The following is an 18,300-nucleotide window of genomic DNA, read 5'->3' as shown; positions in this document are numbered from 1 at the left end:
TGTGACAGCCACTGTAGCCCAGCTAATCCCTGGGGACAATGTCATATGTACTTGGGCAGTAAAAGAAGTAGGAGCCTAAGAGCTCCTTGGAACCATGGTGATTGATGAGGGGATGGAAGTCGTGACCAAAATCTCAAAACAGGGAGGAATGAGATTTCTCTGCTCCCCTAGGAGTTGCATGCAGAAAGCAGGAGAGGTGAGTGCCTCTTATTCCAAAGGAGTGAAAGGACCAAGTCTGTGAGCCAAGAAAAGGCAGAGCTCCTTAAGCAGCAATTACGAACCTTTCTCTAACTGGCCAAATACCCAGCTGGTCCCAAGAACCAGCTGCCCAACTGGAGAACTGGAGAGCTGCCCAACACTCCCAGAGACGGAGCATCTTGGGACACAGTTATAGTTAATGCAAACTTTATTTATAAAAGACTCTTAAATTAGTTGTATCATGCCATGCATTCATAGAGAATACAGTGACCCTTCAGGGCTACAAGGAGAAGAGCTCACAAACTCAAAGGAAAACTAGTAAAGCGTTTCTAATAGTTAAAAGCTAGGAAAGATTAGGACAACTTTACAAATGAGCAATTAAAAATAAAAGAAAAAGGCTATGGAAACTAGTCTGAGCTGAGAGAAGGGCACCTGTTTACAGGTCTGTACACTGAACTAAGACACAGACAGGCTTCTAGAGAGGCAGGATGCTGGCGGGGAGAAGCGGAGGATGTGCAAAGACTTGTGCCACAACGACTCCTCCCCCAGGTCCATGGTATGATACATACAACCAGTTTGTGTACACTAGGCCTGCCAAGGCCACTTTAACTATGAGACTCCTAGTTTAGTAAACTAAAGCTGCAGGGCGCCAGGGGAGTGGGGTGGCTTCATTTGCGACTGCTCTTTATTCTCTCCAGTCTTTTTTTCAAGTCATCAATGTTAGCTGTGGAGGAGGAGGATGTAGTCATGGTTCCTGAAGAGTGAGTCTGGTTGGAATCCAGATCTGAATGCTGGTGCTGCTCCCGTGACTCCCGGAGCTGAGAGAGTTTGCTGTGCAGCATGTCTGTGGAAGAGGCAACGGTAGGAACTGCTGGTTTGGAAAGCAGAGAGGTCAATGGAGGTCGGTCATCTTGCTGTTGAGAGAAGAAGAAACATTGTCCAATCAGGTCAGGATGTGGCTCTGGAGCAACATACCCTGAGGCTGGGACACTGCTTCTCTGGCCAGCCTGTCCCTGGCCTGCTGGTCATCGCCCTCCCTGCCCCACACAGGAGAGGAGCAGTACCTTTGTATTGTCCAGACCACATCGCTGTCGCAGGATTTTTAGCCTTTCCAGGTAGACAGATGGTCCCACCTCTTCTCCATTTGTGTTACCTACGGAGGACCCTGTGCTTGTGGGAGTGGGCACACATGTGACTTCCATCTGGGGGGAGATGCCTAAGTAGGAAATGTAGAAGGAATATTCAGATATACACCCCCCCACCCCGACTGCCCTCGTTAACCTCCCACCAAAGGGAACAACTTGGACCTTGAATATCACCGCTGTACTTGAAGACTAAAAAAATCCACAAGAATCTACCTGGAGTTGGTGATAAAGGGTGCTCTGAAATATACAAGATACGCTTAATGAGAACTTCCAGAACTGATAGAGAAGGGCACTGAATGTTAAGTTGGACCATCCATCTACATCCTGAGCTATGCAGGGGTTGTATTCTTATAATCCCATGGCTGACCTGGGCAATCCAAAGAGCCTAAGCTACTCCTGAGTATATGGTAAGTGCCCAAGTGAAGAACCTAAGGACTTTATTTTATTTTACTTTTTTTTTGGAAGAATTATTGCTATTTCATCTTTATTTTTTTGGGCTGTGTTGGGTTTTCGTTGCTGCGCGCGGCCTTTCTCTAGTTACGGCGAACAGGGGCTGCTCTTCGTTGCGGCGCCCGCGCTTCTCATGGCAGTGGCTTCACTTGTTGCAGAGCACAGGCTCTAGGCATGCAGGCTTCAGTAGTTGCAGCATGCGGGCTCAGTAGTTGCCGTGCACAGGCTTCAGCAGTTGTGGCTCACGGGCTGTAGAGCACAGGCTCAGTAGTTGTGGCGCATGGGCTTAGTTGCTCCGTGGCATGTGGGATCTTCCCAGACCAGGGCTCAAACCCATGTCCCCTGCGCTGGCAGGCGGATTCTGAACCACTGCGCCACCAGGGAAGTCCCCCTAAGGACTTTAAGTGTTTGCAAGAATTAGACTAGGTTTGGACCAGGTGATACACAGGGCAAAGCTCTTATTCAAACTGGGGAGGACAACAAGGAGCTCAAGGCTACTGTCTGTTCTTAAGGAAGAGGGGTAAACTGCGGTGTCCAGCAAGGCGGGGTAGGAACTGGAGCATCCGAGGTCAATATTCTGGCAGCAGAGGGGAAAACCAAAACCAAACCAAACCGAAATCCATCACAGTTCTAAATTTCTGAGAAGGAACAATCACAAAATGCAGGCATTTAAAATATCCAGTTTGATATCAATGAAAAGGCATTATATTAGTCAAAAGATAAAGTACTGGGAAGAAAAACAGTAAACTGAAAAGTAAAAGAGGTTACTCTAGGGAAAAAGGAATCTTTTAATGTACAGATGAGAACACTCTGAGAGGGTGAAAAATGAAGACTAATGCAAAAAGGCAGTAAGGAAAGACTGAACACTTTAAGGCATTCAGTTACCAGTGGGGTTACATGCTTGTGTTGCAAATGTTGAACCTCCCAAGAAAGGACTCTGGAAATGAGAAATGGAGGCTCTACCCTGATCAGCTCAACCATGGGATGTCCATACATGGCTACTGGACACTGCTCGCTGTTCTTCAAGAAAGAGACTCCAAAAAAAAAAAAGAAAGAGACTCCAGGTCTCGGAGAGGGGTAATTTAAGGTGTTAAAAATAAGAACAACTATTGGAAAAACAAACAAACAACAAAGGGACTTCCCTGGTGGTCCAGTGGCTAAGACTCCATGCTCCAAATTCAGGGGGTCTGGGTTTGATCCCTGGTCAGGGAACTAGATCCCACATGCATGCCGAAACTAAAGATTTCACATGCTGCAACGAAGATCCTGCACACGGCATCGAAGATCCTGCGTGCCGCAATTAAGACCCGGCACAGCCAAATAAATAAATAGATGTTAGAAGAATATTAAAAAACAAAGAAAAAACAAGAACAACAAAAAGAAACAATTTAAGAGAATACAATTGACGCTGCAGCTTAGAAAGATACATGGTGAGAGAGAACATGACTGGAATCTGAAAACCACAAAGGAACAGTTTCACAGGCAAACAGATTTTAGAATGTAACAGTAGGTGAGCTTCACCGAACTCAGAAAGAACTAAATGCAGGACCAATGTGAGAGCTGTACTCTGCATGATGAGGGAACTTTAGCAGTTGGGCCTTTTTTTTGGCTCTTGACAGCTATTTTTTGTAACTGATACCTCCTAAATCTCCCTTTTGTCCCTAGGTCCTTGAGCAGTAACTCTCCAGTATAGGCGTTTTCACTGGGGGGACAGTAATATTTCAGCTTAACATCAGGATAAGCATTCACTCATATATTAAACAAAGTACCTACTGTGTGCCCACCACGTGCCAGGCAACAAAACGGACAAAAATCTTTACCCTTGTGGATTGACTGATTGATTTTCCACACAGCTTGTAGGATCTTAGTTCCCCGACCAGGGATTGAACCCAGGCCCTCAGCAGTGAGAGCACAGAGTCCTAACCACTGGACCGCCATGGAATTCCCACCCTTGTGGATTTTAAATTCTAGCAGAGACGGACATCACACAATTAATCTAATAAACATTATGTTACATGGTGTGTTAGAGGAGGTTACGTACTATGGCGGGGGGGGTGAGGGGTACGTCGCAAATTTTAAATGAAGCCTCACTGAGGCAGTGACAAAGATGTGGAGGAAACAAAGATTGTCCTGGAGAAGAGCAATCTACATGCAAGAAACCGCCAGTGCAAAGGCCCTGAGAAGGTGTACGCCTGGTGCGTTCCAGGAACAGCAAAGGGGCTGGTGAGGCTGAAGTGGAACAGAAGTCAGAGAGTGTAGGAGAGAGGCAGTTCTAGAGGTATTGGGACCACATCATGTCAGACCTCACAGGCCTTTCTTGTAAGGCTTTTTGCTCTGCTGAGTGAAAGGGAGAGCCTTTGGAAAATGTTTGAGGAGCGCTGTTTCGATGCTATGTGTGGAAATGACTACAGGGAGGCGAGAGTGGCAGCGGGGAGACGGTGCAGGAGGGCGCTGCAGTCCACGTAAGAGAAGACGCCGTTCAGACCAGGGCAGTGGCAGTGAAGGATATGAGAAGTGTGGGTGGATTCTGTGTATGTTTTGTAGGTAGAGCCAAAAGAATTTCCTGACAGAGAAAAAGAGAATACTCAAAGGTTGGGGGTCTGAGCAAACTAGAAGGACAAGGTTGCCTCCAGTGAGGTGGAGGAGAATGCAAATGGAGCAGGTTTTGGGGGGTTATCAGGAGCTCGGTCTTTGACACGCTGAGTTTATGATGTCTACTGTACCAGAAACCCAGTGAGATGTCCCGCACGATCTATCAGCAGAGATCAGGAAGGAGGTCTGGGCTGGACATCGGACAAAATTGGGCTTTGCTGGCATAGAAATGGTATTTAAAGTGATGAGAGTAGATGGATTAGTTAAGGGGATGAGAGTAAGAAAGAAGAGATAATCATGGACGGAATCCAGGGGGACGTCAACATTAAGAGTTCAGGGAGAGGAAGGATCTGTCAGAGAGGCCAAGGGGGAATAGCAGCGAGGAAGGAGGAAAGCAAGAGAGCACGGAGGACCGGGAGCCCAGGGGAGACACTGTCTGAAGGGGAGAGGACATTGCTGTTGCCAAACACGATGGGTCGAGGCAGGTGACTGAGGGTTGACTACTCTCTGCATCACTGGTGACCATTAAGTACTGAGGTGCACGGATATAAATGTAAACCCATCAAAAACCTCCAGTGGCTGACGCTGGGAGCTATTTTGAGCTTATTCCTGGAGCTACCAGAGGAAACCATACCTGTTGAAATGGGAATACGGCCTTTGCCCTCCCTCTCCATCTCAATCACCCGAAGGCCTCTCTCAACATAGCTCTGGAAGAACTGTGAGGAATTTTTCAGAAATGGTTCAATGTCAGCATCTGAATATTTCTTCTTATATTCATATAACTCTGCTAGGCCCTGGTTAACAAGAAAAAGGAAGAGGTGGGGATGGCTGTTAGTGACTCTTTTCCATAAAGCAGATCCCTTTCCCTCTCAACCCTTTCCCTCTCACCTCTTTAGTGTTCTCTTTAGAGCCAATCTTCTTAAAAATCTCAGCTAAGAAATCATTCACTTTGGCCTTTGATGATTTTTCATCCTAAAGACACAACAAGGAATGACTGGTTAGACCTGAGTTATTAATTAGGAACCAGTGGTTGGATAAAAACTGAAAATATCTCAAAATCCAGACCTTCCAGGTATGTTCCTGCAAATAACAGAAGCACCAGTGCTGCAGGGGCTGCAGCAGAAACATTAACAATCTCAGGTTTTCAATTAAACTTGATAAGGAAAGTCCCTCCCTAATTAGAGCTCACAGTGGATTTATCTAGGGACCAGTGCCTTAGGCACAGACACAGAAACCTTTCTTAGGAACAAAAAGCCCAGGGTTATAGTTTATATTTGAAAACGTCAAGGTGATTGGACCAATCCCTGAGCCTTCATCTTAGGCCCTGAGAAAGAAAGGCTCGGGTGGCTTATCCCTTTGACAAGATCACATCCCTCAATCTTTCAAGTCAGACACTCACGATTCGAGATGCTCCCTTTTCTGTTTCCTTATCAGACTTGCTCCCGGTCTGGTCCATACTGTGCTTCATCATCCGGCAGAGGTGGGCCTCCAACTCTGACTCATTCTTGTTGTCAATCATTGTTAGGTGGTCTAGGATCTGAGGAAGAAACGTGCACATTCAATGGCAGCGATGCCATATCCGTGACGTTCTCTCAAGCTCCCTTGGGAATGCTTGCTGTTCTCACTCACCTTGGGCCCTTTTAATTTGCATAAAGTGTGCAGCAGTGTTTTTAGGGTCCTTATGGGAAATTCACTTTTGCATTGCTTTAGTTTCTCTTTGGGGAAGACCTTCATGAAAATGTGTATATCCAGAAGAATTCTGTCCAGATTAATGCTGTTGATGGTATCAGGCAGTAGTCGAACCATTCTCCAGAGACACTATTGAAAAAAGAAACAAAAGTTAGAAGGAGTCACTGAAGAATGAGGATAATCTCTGTCACCATTCATTTCCCCTAAGCTCTGGGATCATTCATTTCTAAAAGATGGTCAGGGATATGAATGGGGCACCTCATCTTTCAAGTTCAGCTGCTAAACACGAACCGTTTTATTTACTTCAACCATGTCACTGGCTAACGTGTGACAAGCCATCTACCTGACCATCTCCATTCCTCCTTCCCACTCCCTAGAGATGGGGCCCTAAACGATGAGAAAATGTGGAAATTCTGTCTTGGGTTTGTTTGGTACCCGAGAGTAGAGTAGTTCATATTACCTAATCAAATCTAACCCGAGGAGACAAAATACTTTACACTATTACAGTATAATAACAGTATTATGATGTTACAGATACATTCATTTGCAGTCTTCCAAAAATAGACCAAAATATTATAAATCTATACATATCTTTTCCCCCAAAAGAAATTTGTTTCATCAAACTTCTTGCCTTTTGATTCTAGGCAAGCTGGTGAGGTATTTACAAAATAGCTCTTCCTTTTCACTGTTTGAGGCCAGGAATTTTTTAGGCCTGAGCTAGGGGTATAAATTGGAGGAAGGGAAAAATGGAGAGCAACTATATTTTTCAGGTGTGCCTTGACTGATTTGAGTTAGTTCCAACTCCTCTTTCCCCACACTTTGAAAGAAAGAGATCAAATTATTTCAACTTCACCTTCATAACAAGCTCTGAGAATTTGGGAGAACTGGCTGTTGCTAGCAGGCTGTCTTGGAGCAAAACAAGTAGGGCACTAGAAAACAAACCCAACACAACAGCATTAATAAGTTTCAAACCTGCTTTCCAATTAAAATCAGTAATTGAAAGCCAAGTGTAATTTACAATAGCCAGATCATGGAAGCAACTTAAATGCCCATCGACAGACAAATGGATAAAGAAGATGTGGTACATATATACAATGGAATATTACTCAGCCATTAAAAAGGAACGAAATTGGGTCATTTGTAGAGATGTGGATGGACCCAGAGACTGTCATACAGAGTGAAGTAAGTCAGAAAGAGAAAAACAATTATCGTATATTAACACATATATGTGGAATCTAGAAAGATGGTACAGATGAACCGGTTTACAGGGCAGAAATTGAGACACAGATGTAGAGAACAAACGTATGGACACCAAGGGGGGAAAGTGGTGGGAGGGTGGTGGTGGTGGTGGGATGAATTGGGAGACTGGGAATGACATATATACACTAATATGTATAAAATAGATAACTAATAAGAACTTGCTGTATAAAAAATAAATACAATAAAATTTTTTTAAAAAGCCACGTGTAAAAATTCTTTATCCATCTGAGAAACTGAGAGCTCATGGATTAGGAACTGTCTTTGATTACTTGACACTCATAGTTATTAAGAAAATAAACATCATTTAAGCTTTGTAAGTTACCATTTGGTAAATGGTAAAGCTTGTCACTATTTTTCATTGTCACTGGTAGCGAAGAAAGAAAGAAACGTACATGAAATGTACACAGAAGAGAAGGTAACTGACAAACTCCACAGTCCTATTCTAGAAAACTCCTAATACTGGCTGGTTTACTGAGTTGTTAACTAGCTTTAACTGCTGTCTCAGGTTGGAATACCTTCTCTTGCGGAAGAGAAGAGTAATAAATCAACTTATCAGGCAAACCTAAGCTTACAACTGATCTAAGTGCCTCCTGGTTTCTATGGGTAGACAAAAGAGAGGCTGTTCCAGGCTCTAATGCTCAGAGTACAGATATACCTCAGGATGTTGGTCTGGTCTGACTTCTCCAGAACTTTCACCACCAAGAGGTTCACAGAGCGGATCACCTGTTGCCCTTCCTCCAGATCTTCAATTCGAGAATCCAGCATTAAGGTGATGAGGCCATGCATCAGGTCTTTCAGAACTCCAGTGGAGGCCTCTCGGGCGAGGCTTTCTATCTGAAACAGCTATCCAATCATAATTGCATTAGAGAGCCATGAAACTCAATATACAGATCAAGGAAGATAAACATGGGTGGCATATTCTAATAAATGATTATATTGTATTTATAAAAATTCAGAGTATTAGGAAAAAAATAAAAATCACTACACTCTCCCAAACCGCCAAGAATAGCCAAAATTAATTGGTGTGCTTCCTTCCTGTTATAAAAGTATTTTTAACGTGAGTAGTCATCTGTGAAAAGCCAGCTAAGGCCCAACCATGACTGATGAAGAAACTGGCAGGAAGCAGAATTTCAGGTAGTCTGTAAGTATCCTAACAATAAGGTAAGCTGGAGTGTTGCCCAACATCCACTGGAAGTAGCCAATGGCTTACATGTAAAATTCCACAAATGACATATGTTTCACATGTTTCACTGGAACATCTGAACCAACTCAGGCCTGAGAACCTGGGTGGGATGAGAGACTGAAGGGAAGCTCATGATCTGCAGAGGTGTCCCTACCGAAATCATGTTGCCGATGATACAGCTATACAACTTGATGATTTCATCCTTCTCCAGTTTCTCATCTGCCATATGTGTGTTGTAGATGAGTCTCAGCTGCATGAACGTGGCTATCAGAAACTGATCAATATGGCCAGACATGGCTTCTGCTTTGTCTTCCTGTCTCAGGACCTCATCGATCTGATAACAAAAATCCAAGATGTATTTTCCAAGCTTCATATTTCTAAGTAGCAGGAATACACTGTAAGTCTCTGTAATATTTATTAGCAAAGCACTTCTAGTATCTTAGCTTGAAAAAACCCAGTCACCTTACATATAAATAACTAGTCCTTAGGGACTCCATCATTCAACAAATATTTACAGAGCAAGACTATTAGGTGAATTAACTGCAGCTCCTATTCTAAGAGGCTCACCATCTAGTTTAAGGAATAATAATCCTTATGTTTAAATGCTAATTTATTAAAGAGAGTGTTTTTATACCTGTTATCTCATTTGATCATTTCAACAGCTCTAAGAAGTAGACAGGGCTGAGAGTAAGATCTTCATTTACCATAGGAGAAAAGTGAGGCCAGTAAGATCAGGCTATTTAGTTTAAACTCAAAACTCAGGTTTCCCACAACTGGATCCAGGTTCTTTTTGCTTCAGTAGACTGGTTGTCACTAATGGTAAAATGTTACTATGGGAAAAACATGTATTTCCTATTCACTACTGTAAAAAGACCTTTATTTTTATGATTACATAAATTACACCCTGAGACAATCATGCCAATAATCTTCATGACCATCCTTTCATGCAGGGCTGCTATACTGCACAACTCCAGGGGTCACCATTTATACAGACTGCAATGTGAATAGTGCCCTCTGGTGTTGAGGAAGCCAGTGGTCCTACTTACATTTCTTTATGCATGTATACCCATAAGCACATACAATTTTATATAACTGGAACTGTTTAACAATTCTGTTTCAACATGGACAAAATAAAAACAAATATATATATTTTTTGGAGGGGGGGCTTACTCTTTTTCCAAGGTAATTAACAACAACAACCTGATATATATTCTTTCATGTTCACAGAATCATTTATAACCACACATGCACACATAGATAGGGTCAAGGTTTAGGGCACTGTTTATTCCATAAGAATATTTATAGTACATACACTTCTCTGCATCTAGCCTTCCTAACAGAAAATTATGAAAATCCCTAAAGTCAACAGAAACAGTTCTATTTTTAAAGGCTGCATAATAGTCCACATGTGCACATACCAAAACTTAATCTTTCCCTGACTCTTTCAACCTGTTTCCAGTTTGGATATTTTGTCCACTATAAATAATGTTACAATAAACATCTTTGTGTATATATATCCCAAGGTACTTGTGTTTTAATTTCTAAAAAAAAAAAAAAAGTGCGCCATGGGACTTCCCTGGTGGTCCAGTGGTTAAGACTCCACGCTCCCAATGCAGGGGGTCTGGGTTCGGCCCCTGGTCAGGGAACTAGATTCCCACATGCGGCAACTAAAAGAGCCCGCGTGCCGCAACTAAAGATCCCGTGAGCTGCAACAAAGATTCTGCACATGGCAACGAAGATCCCCGCGTGCTGCAACTAAGACCTGGCACCGTCAAATAAATTAAAAAAGAAATGCACCAAGAGTTTAACTTTTAAGGCTGAAACATTTAAAATTACGGTATAATAGATATTACTATATTGCTTTCTTTAAAAAGGCACTAACATGTAATTCACATTTCTACGTTTAATGTATGAGAGTACTGTTTTTTCAGCGTCTCTATCAGCTGTATGTTTTACTACTCATTTTACTTTCTGTCACTCTGATGGTTTAAAAGTGATTATCTTGGGAATTCCCTGGTGGTCCAGTGGTTAAGACTCCATGCTCCCAATGCAAGAGGCGAGGGTTTGATCCCTGTTTGGGGAACTAAGATCCCGCATGCTGCACAGTGCGGCCAAAAAAATAATAATAAACAAACAAATAAATAAAATAAGTGATCATCTATTGTTACTTTAATTTGCATTTCTGTGGCGGGGGAGGTGCTGAACATCTTTTCATGTGTTTACTGGCCAGTTGGATATCTTCTGTGATTTGCCTATTCATATCCTTGAGTTAGTTTTTTTTGTTAGGTTCTCTTTTTCTCAAGAGTTAATAAGAGTTCTGTTTACTGTCGCTATTAATCCTTTATCAGTCATATGGTCATATGCAAATATATTCTACAATATAACACTCGTTTATTGACAGTATATGGTAAATTTCTCCACATTAAAATCTTTAAAATTTTAAATGATCAAATTTGTCTTTTCTTTTTAGGTTCTGGGTTTCCTTCCTTATTTTTTAATGGTCTCCCCAAATTCCTTGGTTATTTCAAAAAATTTGGGAGAGGGATCAGTTGTTTCAAGTTTCTACAGGGTTACATGTGTGTTATCTTATCTAAAAAAAAAAATCTCTTCCACATCTATGGTTGGTTCTTTCTTCATCCCTGATATTTACATTTTTGCTCTCTAATCAGGCTAGGATTTTTAATTTTAATTTTTTTTTAACAAGAACCTGCTTTTAGATTTATTATCTTTAAAATCTATTTCATGAATTTTAGCTTTATTATTACCTACTCTCAAATTTCTTTTGATTTATTTTTTATTTTTTGAATTTCTAAGTATAAGTACTAAGTTCCTTTATTTTAGCCTTTCTTCAATAATAAATGCATTTCATGCAATATATTTTTCTGAGTTCCGTAGCTTCGGAGTATAGTTGTAGAGTGAAATGCTTTCCTTCACTGCTAAGAGTTTTGATTTTTTTTTTTGATGAGTTAGGAGGGTGCTTCATACTTTCCAAGTAGCCAATATTTTTGTGATATTAATATCATTTACTAAAAATTTTGTTGGGTTATCAGCAAAGAATTTGGTCAGCATATCTTTTACTTTTTGCGTTTGTTAAGAGATTTTTAATGACTCCTCTGCTCCAAGCTTCCTTTAGATGTGAGTCTATTTCTGGGCTCTTTGTTCCATCCCAATGCTCTGTCTGCTTTTCCCTGGGCCAGTACTACACTTAATTAATTACAGTGGCTCTATAATCACTGTTGATACCCAGTGATGTAAATCCTCTCCACTGTGTTTTTATTTTAAAAAACTGTCTTAAAATAAAACTGTCTTTGCTATTCTTAGGCCCTTTGATTTCCCATATAAATTTTAGAATCAGCTTCTCAACTGCAGAAAAATAACTTAAGATTTTGATTGGAATGGCATTGAATTTACAGATATTATTTAAGGAGACGCTGGCATTTTTATAATCCTGAATCTTGAGAACATAGTATATTTCTATTTATTTGGAAATGCAACAAAATAATGTCATTCAACAAAACTTAAAAATTTTCTCTGTCTGGGCTTCCCTGGTGGTGCAGTGGTTGGGAGCCCGCCTGCCGATGCAGGGGATGCGGGTTCGTGCCCCGGTCTGGGAGGATCCCACATGCCCGGAGCGGCTGGGCCCGTGAGCCATGGCCGTTGAGCCTGCGCGTCCGGGGCCTGTGCTCCGCGATGGGAGAGGCCGCAGCAGCGCGAGGCCCGCGTACCGCAAAAAAAAAAAAAAAAAAAAAAAATTTTCTCTGTCAAGGTCTTACATATTATACACTGCTTGATCACTCCTAGGTACTTTAATTTTTTGTTGCTCAGGGTTTTATTTTTTTTATTATGGTAAAATACATATAACTAAGATTTACCATTTTAACTACTTTTAAGTATACAATCCAATGACATTAAGTATATTCACAATGTTGTATAACCATCATCCCTATTTCCAGAACTTTGTCATTATCCCAAACAGAATCTGTACCCATTAAATAATAACTCTCTATCAACCCTCCTGCCCTTGGTAAACTCTATTCTAGTTTCTGTATTTGGCTATTCTAGGTACCTCAAATAAGTGGAATCATATAATGTTTGCCCCTTTGTGCCTGATTAATTTTATTTAGCATAATGCTTTCAAGGTTCATCCACGTTGTAGCATGTGTCAGAATTTCATTCTTCTTTATGACTGAATAATATTCCATTGTGTATATATATGTATATATAAATATATATACACATCACATTTTGTTTATCTGTTCATCTGTTGATGGACATTTGGATTGTTTCCACCTTTCAGCTATTGTGAATAATGCTGCTGTGAATCCTGGTGCACAAGTATTTGCTTAAATCCCTGCTTTCTAGGAGGGCATCTGGGGATCTTATTGTAATTCTACGTTTAACTTTTTGAGAAACCGCTAAACTATTTTCCACAATGGTTACACTACTTTAGTTCCCACCGGCAATACACACAGATTACAGTTTCTCCATATCCTGGCAAACACTTGCTATTTCCCATTAAAAAAAAAAAATCCTAATGGGTGTGAAGTGGTATCTCATTGTGGTTTTGATCTATATTTCCCTAATGCCTAATGATGGTGAGCATCTTTTTACTTGCTTATTGGATATTTGTGTATCTTCTCTAGAGAAATGTCTATTCATGTCCTTTGTCAATTTCTGAACTCAGTTTTGTTTTTCTGTCATTGAGTTATAGGAGTTCTTATATATTCTGGATATTAATCCTTTATCAGATATATGATTGGCAAATATTTTCTCTCATTCTATAGGTTGCCTCTTCATTCTTGTGATAGTGTCCTTTGATGCATACAATGTTTTAACTTTGATGAAATTCAATTTAATTATTTTTTCTTTAGTTGCCTGGTGTCATATCCAAGAAATCACTGCCAAAATCACTACATGAAGGTCTTCCCCTATGTCTTCTTCTAAGAGTTTTATAGTTTTAGCTCTTATATTTATGTCTTTGATCCATTTTGAGTTAATTTTTGCATATGGTATGAGAGTCCATCTTCATTCTTTTGCATGTGGATAAACATTTTTCCCACCATCATTTGTTTAAAGGACGGTCCTTTGCGCACTGAATGATCTTGTCACTCGTCATTCAGGTCACTAATTCCGTTTCTGTAGTGATCATTATCTCCGTCAGTCCATCTATTCAATTTTTTAAAACTCTAAAACCATATTTTTTTTGCTTGGAAGAATCTTTCTGCACCCCATGCCCTTCCCCATTGTGGTCATCTTGTCTCCTTTAGCAATTTCATTTTGCCAGGTCATTGCTGTTCTGGTTATTTTGTTTTATTCTTCTTCCCAGTTACTGGGTGCCTTAAGGCATGTTATTACTCTACATATTCAAGATTCAGTCTTGGGTCTACCTTTTGGAAACCCTCAACAATGGCAATAAATGGGAGATAGAGCATTTCTGCCCTTGTAGGCTTGTGGTATACCAAATGGCAAGCTGTCAGTCGTTTGGCAAAGTACCAAGAGCAGGCATTTCTGCTGTTTGGTCTCTAAAGGTACAAAAGTCAGAGACTTGCCAGCCTCAGAGAGTGAATTCAGCCCTTCTGTTCAGCTCCCTGTAGTTCCTTAGGGGCAAGTGAGGACACCAGGTACTCCTATTAACACTCACATAAGCCACCACTGCCCCTCCTTTAGGGCACCTACCGATCTCCACAGATAAGACAGATCTCTCTCCAGAATTTCTGGTGTTTTGATCCTCTTCTCTGTGCTCTGCACTATTGAACCTCAGGTTTTCCTTAGGCCCATATGGGAAAAAGTCTTGTACTTGTACCAGACAGAGCTTGAGATTTGCTTAGACACTTCAGATACTACCCACCAGACCCGCCAGCTCCTCTGCTCAGAAAAGGCAAATGGGTTTGGACTGAAGTTGATAGAGAAAGGCAACAGGGATGCATGCATTCAAGTTGCTGTTTTCCAGACTCCCCGCCATTTGTTTTCTTCCAACAGCAAAAGTGTTAACAGGAGGCTATTTGTCAAGCAACATCAAAAACCTCGTGCTGGGATTCCGGTTCTGCCCTTCTGCTCAGACCGAACATAGCAAAGACGTATCTCTTGATTTCCAATCTCTCAAGCCTGCTCTTCCTCCATCCTTCCCCATCTCGGTACACAGCACCACCATCCACCCAGTTGCTCAAGCCAAACAGCAAGGAGCTACTATTGATTCCTCTCCTCCCTTACATTTCATATCCAATCTATCACCAAGTCCTGTGGACTCTACCTCTGAAAGGTACCCTGAAACCATTCACTTTTCTTCCTCTCCACAATGATCGTCCTAGTGCACGTATCTTTCATATGAATTTCGACAATAGCTTCCTAACAGTCTAACAGGCCTCCCAGAATCCACTCTTGCCCTGCCTATAATCTGGTCTCTATGGAGTGGCCAGAAGTGACTTTTTCCCCAATTAAAATAAGTTCGAACATTATAGAAACGTTGGAAGTATAGTAAAAGAACTTTTAAAAATCCTGAATCATTTACAAGTAGTCAGTCTGATGCTCCATGACCCTCTTGATACTTCAGCATGTATTTCTTTTTTTTTTTTAAATATTTATTCATTTATTTATTTTGGCTGCACCGGGTCTTAGTTGCGTCATGTGGGATCTTTAGTTGCAGCATGCGCACTTCTTAGCTGCGGCATGCGGGCTTCTTAGTTGCAGCATGCGAACTTAGCTGTGGCATGCATGCAGGATCTAGTTCCCAGATCAGGGATCGAATCTGGGCCCCCTGCATTGGGAGCGTGGAGTCTTACCCGCTGGACCACCAGGGAAGTCCCATCATATATTTCTTAACAAGACATGCTCTTTCATAATCACGATACAAGGATCAAAGTCAGGAATACTGATGTTACTATCACCTAATCCTCAGGCTCTATCCCATTTTCTCCAGTTGCCCCGATTATGTTCTTTATAGCGAAAAGGCCCGTCTAGAATCATACACTCTAGACCAGTTCCCTCAGTCTTTCCTTGACTTTCTTCACCTTGAGATTTTGAAAATGTCCCTCAATTTGCACTTGTCTGATGTTTTCTCATGAATAGACAACATCAGGAATCTCAGCAAAGTAATGCAGAATTCCCACTGGATCCTATCAGGTGGTACATGATTTCATTTTGTCATATGATTGATGATGTTTACTTCGATCACTCGAGGTGGTATCTGCTAGGCTCCTCTATTGTCAAATTATTCTTGGTATTTTGTATTTTGAGGGTACTTTTAATATATTAGTCCTTTGTATTTTGTGGAGAGGTACTATGAAACTATGTAAATATTCCATTTCTCTTCAAATTTTTAACTAGCTTATATGTGCATGGACTTGTGGTTTCCTATTTTATTAAATTCAGTAAATTTACAAATTGTATTGTTTATGGGGTTATAACTCATTACTATTATTATTTATTTTGATGTTCAAACTGTGCTCTCTTCCAATAGGGAGTCTGTTCTAGTTGGCCTGTGTGTCCTTCTGACATGTCCCTACAATTCTCTGAGCCTATCCTTGCTGTCTAGCACAACAAGATACTCCAGAATCATCCAGTACTTTCCCTGATTCAGCTCTGGAATCTGCCACTTCTTAAGGAGCTGTTATTCCTTTTAGAGGAAAGTGGTATTTAGGAGACAAGATCTGGGGGTGCTCATTGCTGTTGGGGTGTTGCTGTTCTCAGGTCCTCTCAGTGGAAAGATCCAGGGAATATATGCATATCATCTGTAACATACATTTATATACTGCATATATACATACGCACATACATTTACATTGATATTTATTTCTATATCTGTGTATTGAAAACCATGAGTTCATACTGACACATCTAATTCCGGTCCAACACCAGAGTTTCTATTTTCTTGTCCTTCCATATTTGTATCACCCTTCTCTGACAGTAAGAAACTTGGCTCCCATTTTCCTTATTATATTTATTTGACCAATCCCTCTGTTTGTAACCAACCTCCCACCTCTGCCACCAGCTGTTCCCCAGGCCCACACCTTCTGCTTTGGCTCTGACTCCCTATTCTGAGCCAGCCGCATGCTGCCCTCCTCCCCTCCAACACACATGGATGTCCTCCTCACCCTGCCTGGGGTCCTTCTACCATGCCACACCGGCTCCCCCCACGGACATCTTCCTCTTCCTGCTTTGGCTCTGATTCCCGGCTGTGTGTCACCCCTCCTGAATGACAGCCTCCTCACAATGTTTGGGCTTGAAGACCCTCACACTGGGCCACTGTGGCTCTCTACTCCCACCCCCTTGCCACAAGGTAGGTGCCTACCTTGTTTACCCTCCTCCTGGCTTTATGACTAGACTGTTAGGGAAGGGAAGCAGAGGAAGAAGAGAAAGGTTTTTTAAAAACATGTAGCTTCTTTTTCCTCAAAATTCTCTAATGGCTTCCCATCACATTTAAAATCCAAAACCTCCTTCAGGGCTTTTAAAACCCCACATGATCTGGTCTCTATCCACCTCTCAAATCTCATTCTGTACCATTCTCTCTCTTCCCCACTACGTTCCAGGCACATGGGCCTGTACTGTTTCCTGGACCACACCAAGGTCATTCCTACCCTAGAGTTTTTGTACTAGCTGTCCTCTGCTTGAACCCCGACCACCAATCTAAGTAACTAGTACTTAGTTCCCTCTCTCCCATCACCCCATTTGAGTTATATTTACACAGTAGTTACTATTATCTGATATTTTATTTGTTTGTCTCTGCCCACCAAAATCTAAGAAAGTTCCATCAGAGCTGGTTCTTACCAATTGCTGTTTTTCAGCCTCTGGTGAAAGAATGCAACTGTAAAAAGCAAGGCTCTATCACAGCTCTATCCTGTGAGGCAAGTGATGTCTGGCAGTGGTCCCTGTGCACTTTTTTCATCAGGGAGGTACTGAACACTGCCTGCCTCCCTTAATACTGTAACCAGTGTGCAACCGTCACTATTACAGCCTCTACAGCCACCAGTGGAATTACTGTCATGGGTAATACCCCCATTACCTGTGTCAGAGCTTGGATGCTTGTGTTGATGTCACCACTGGCTACTTGGGAGATAATGAAATTGATTGTGGATGCTGTATTACTGTGCATATCATCAAAGTGTGGAGAAACAGCCCGGATCCTAGAGAGTGGAGCAAAGGAAAATATTCAATCTTTATTATAAGGTATCCCAATGAGTTGGAATTATGCAGTTCCCCACTAGATCCAGGTTTTAGTAAAGAACCGCTATTAGTCAGATAGTTCTAAAAAGTTCTAACTGCACAGAGAGCTCTTTTCAACATATACACTCTGATGATCATGAACTGCTTATACTTAAATGAAATGGGTTAACTTACTTGGGTTCAGGAATAAGGACTGGTTCAAAAATGTCATCCAGTTTGTGCTGAACAAGTTCTGGCATTTCACATCGGACTGTACCATTGTCATTCTCAATCTCATCTAGATCCAGCTGGAATTCTCGGCGAACCATCTGGGCTGCCTCAGGATGCCCACTCATGCTTCGGGCTTGGCTAAGGGAAGCAAAAGGAGGCTCCTGAACTAAAAGAGACTTCTTAACCAAAGGGCAAGAGTAGCACTGCCAGCTGCCCCAAAGCTGCAAGACAGATGTTCAACTTCTGGTTTCAGCCCCCCTGAATGATTTAAGTCCTTGAGTCTAAGCAAGTGCCTTCAGTGGGCAACAACACTGGTTCATGAATATCCTAAGAGAGAAGACTGACTTGTACTTACAGTACTGCCAAGTTGTAAGTATTCTCTCTAGTTCATTAAAGCCAACAAACCTTGTATGC

At 41.6% G+C, this 18,300-nt stretch overlaps 1 protein-coding gene across 3 annotated transcripts in view; it reads right to left on the bottom strand.

Annotated features, from left to right (window-relative positions):
* Nucleotides 1–372: 372 nt before the first annotated feature.
* Nucleotides 373–18,300, bottom strand: part of CKAP5 (cytoskeleton associated protein 5) — a gene marked incomplete at its 5' end in the record, with an annotated part of 71,030 nt that continues 53,102 nt past the window's right edge. The window contains 11 exons of one of the 3 annotated variants that reach the window (XM_079709141.1): nt 373–1,112; nt 1,263–1,414; nt 5,020–5,179; nt 5,274–5,357; nt 5,785–5,922; nt 6,015–6,203; nt 6,928–7,003; nt 7,990–8,177; nt 8,672–8,851; nt 17,516–17,636; nt 17,851–18,024. In XM_079709141.1, coding sequence (XP_079565267.1) covers nt 867–1,112; nt 1,263–1,414; nt 5,020–5,179; nt 5,274–5,357; nt 5,785–5,922; nt 6,015–6,203; nt 6,928–7,003; nt 7,990–8,177; nt 8,672–8,851; nt 17,516–17,636; nt 17,851–18,024 — 1,708 coding nt within the window. In that variant the 3' untranslated portion in view covers nt 373–866. The remainder of the gene's footprint in view (nt 1,113–1,262; nt 1,415–5,019; nt 5,180–5,273; nt 5,358–5,784; nt 5,923–6,014; nt 6,204–6,927; nt 7,004–7,989; nt 8,178–8,671; nt 8,852–17,515; nt 17,637–17,850; nt 18,025–18,300) is intronic. The other 2 variants (XM_079709142.1, XM_079709143.1) reach the window with 2 other exon arrangements.

The sequence above is a fragment of the Hyperoodon ampullatus genome (genome assembly GCF_949752795.1).
Source record: "Hyperoodon ampullatus genome assembly, chromosome: 7".
Taxonomy (NCBI): domain Eukaryota; kingdom Metazoa; phylum Chordata; class Mammalia; order Artiodactyla; family Ziphiidae; genus Hyperoodon; species Hyperoodon ampullatus.
Note: the sequence above shows the minus strand (reverse complement) of the source record. Positions and strands in the feature narration are given on the sequence as shown.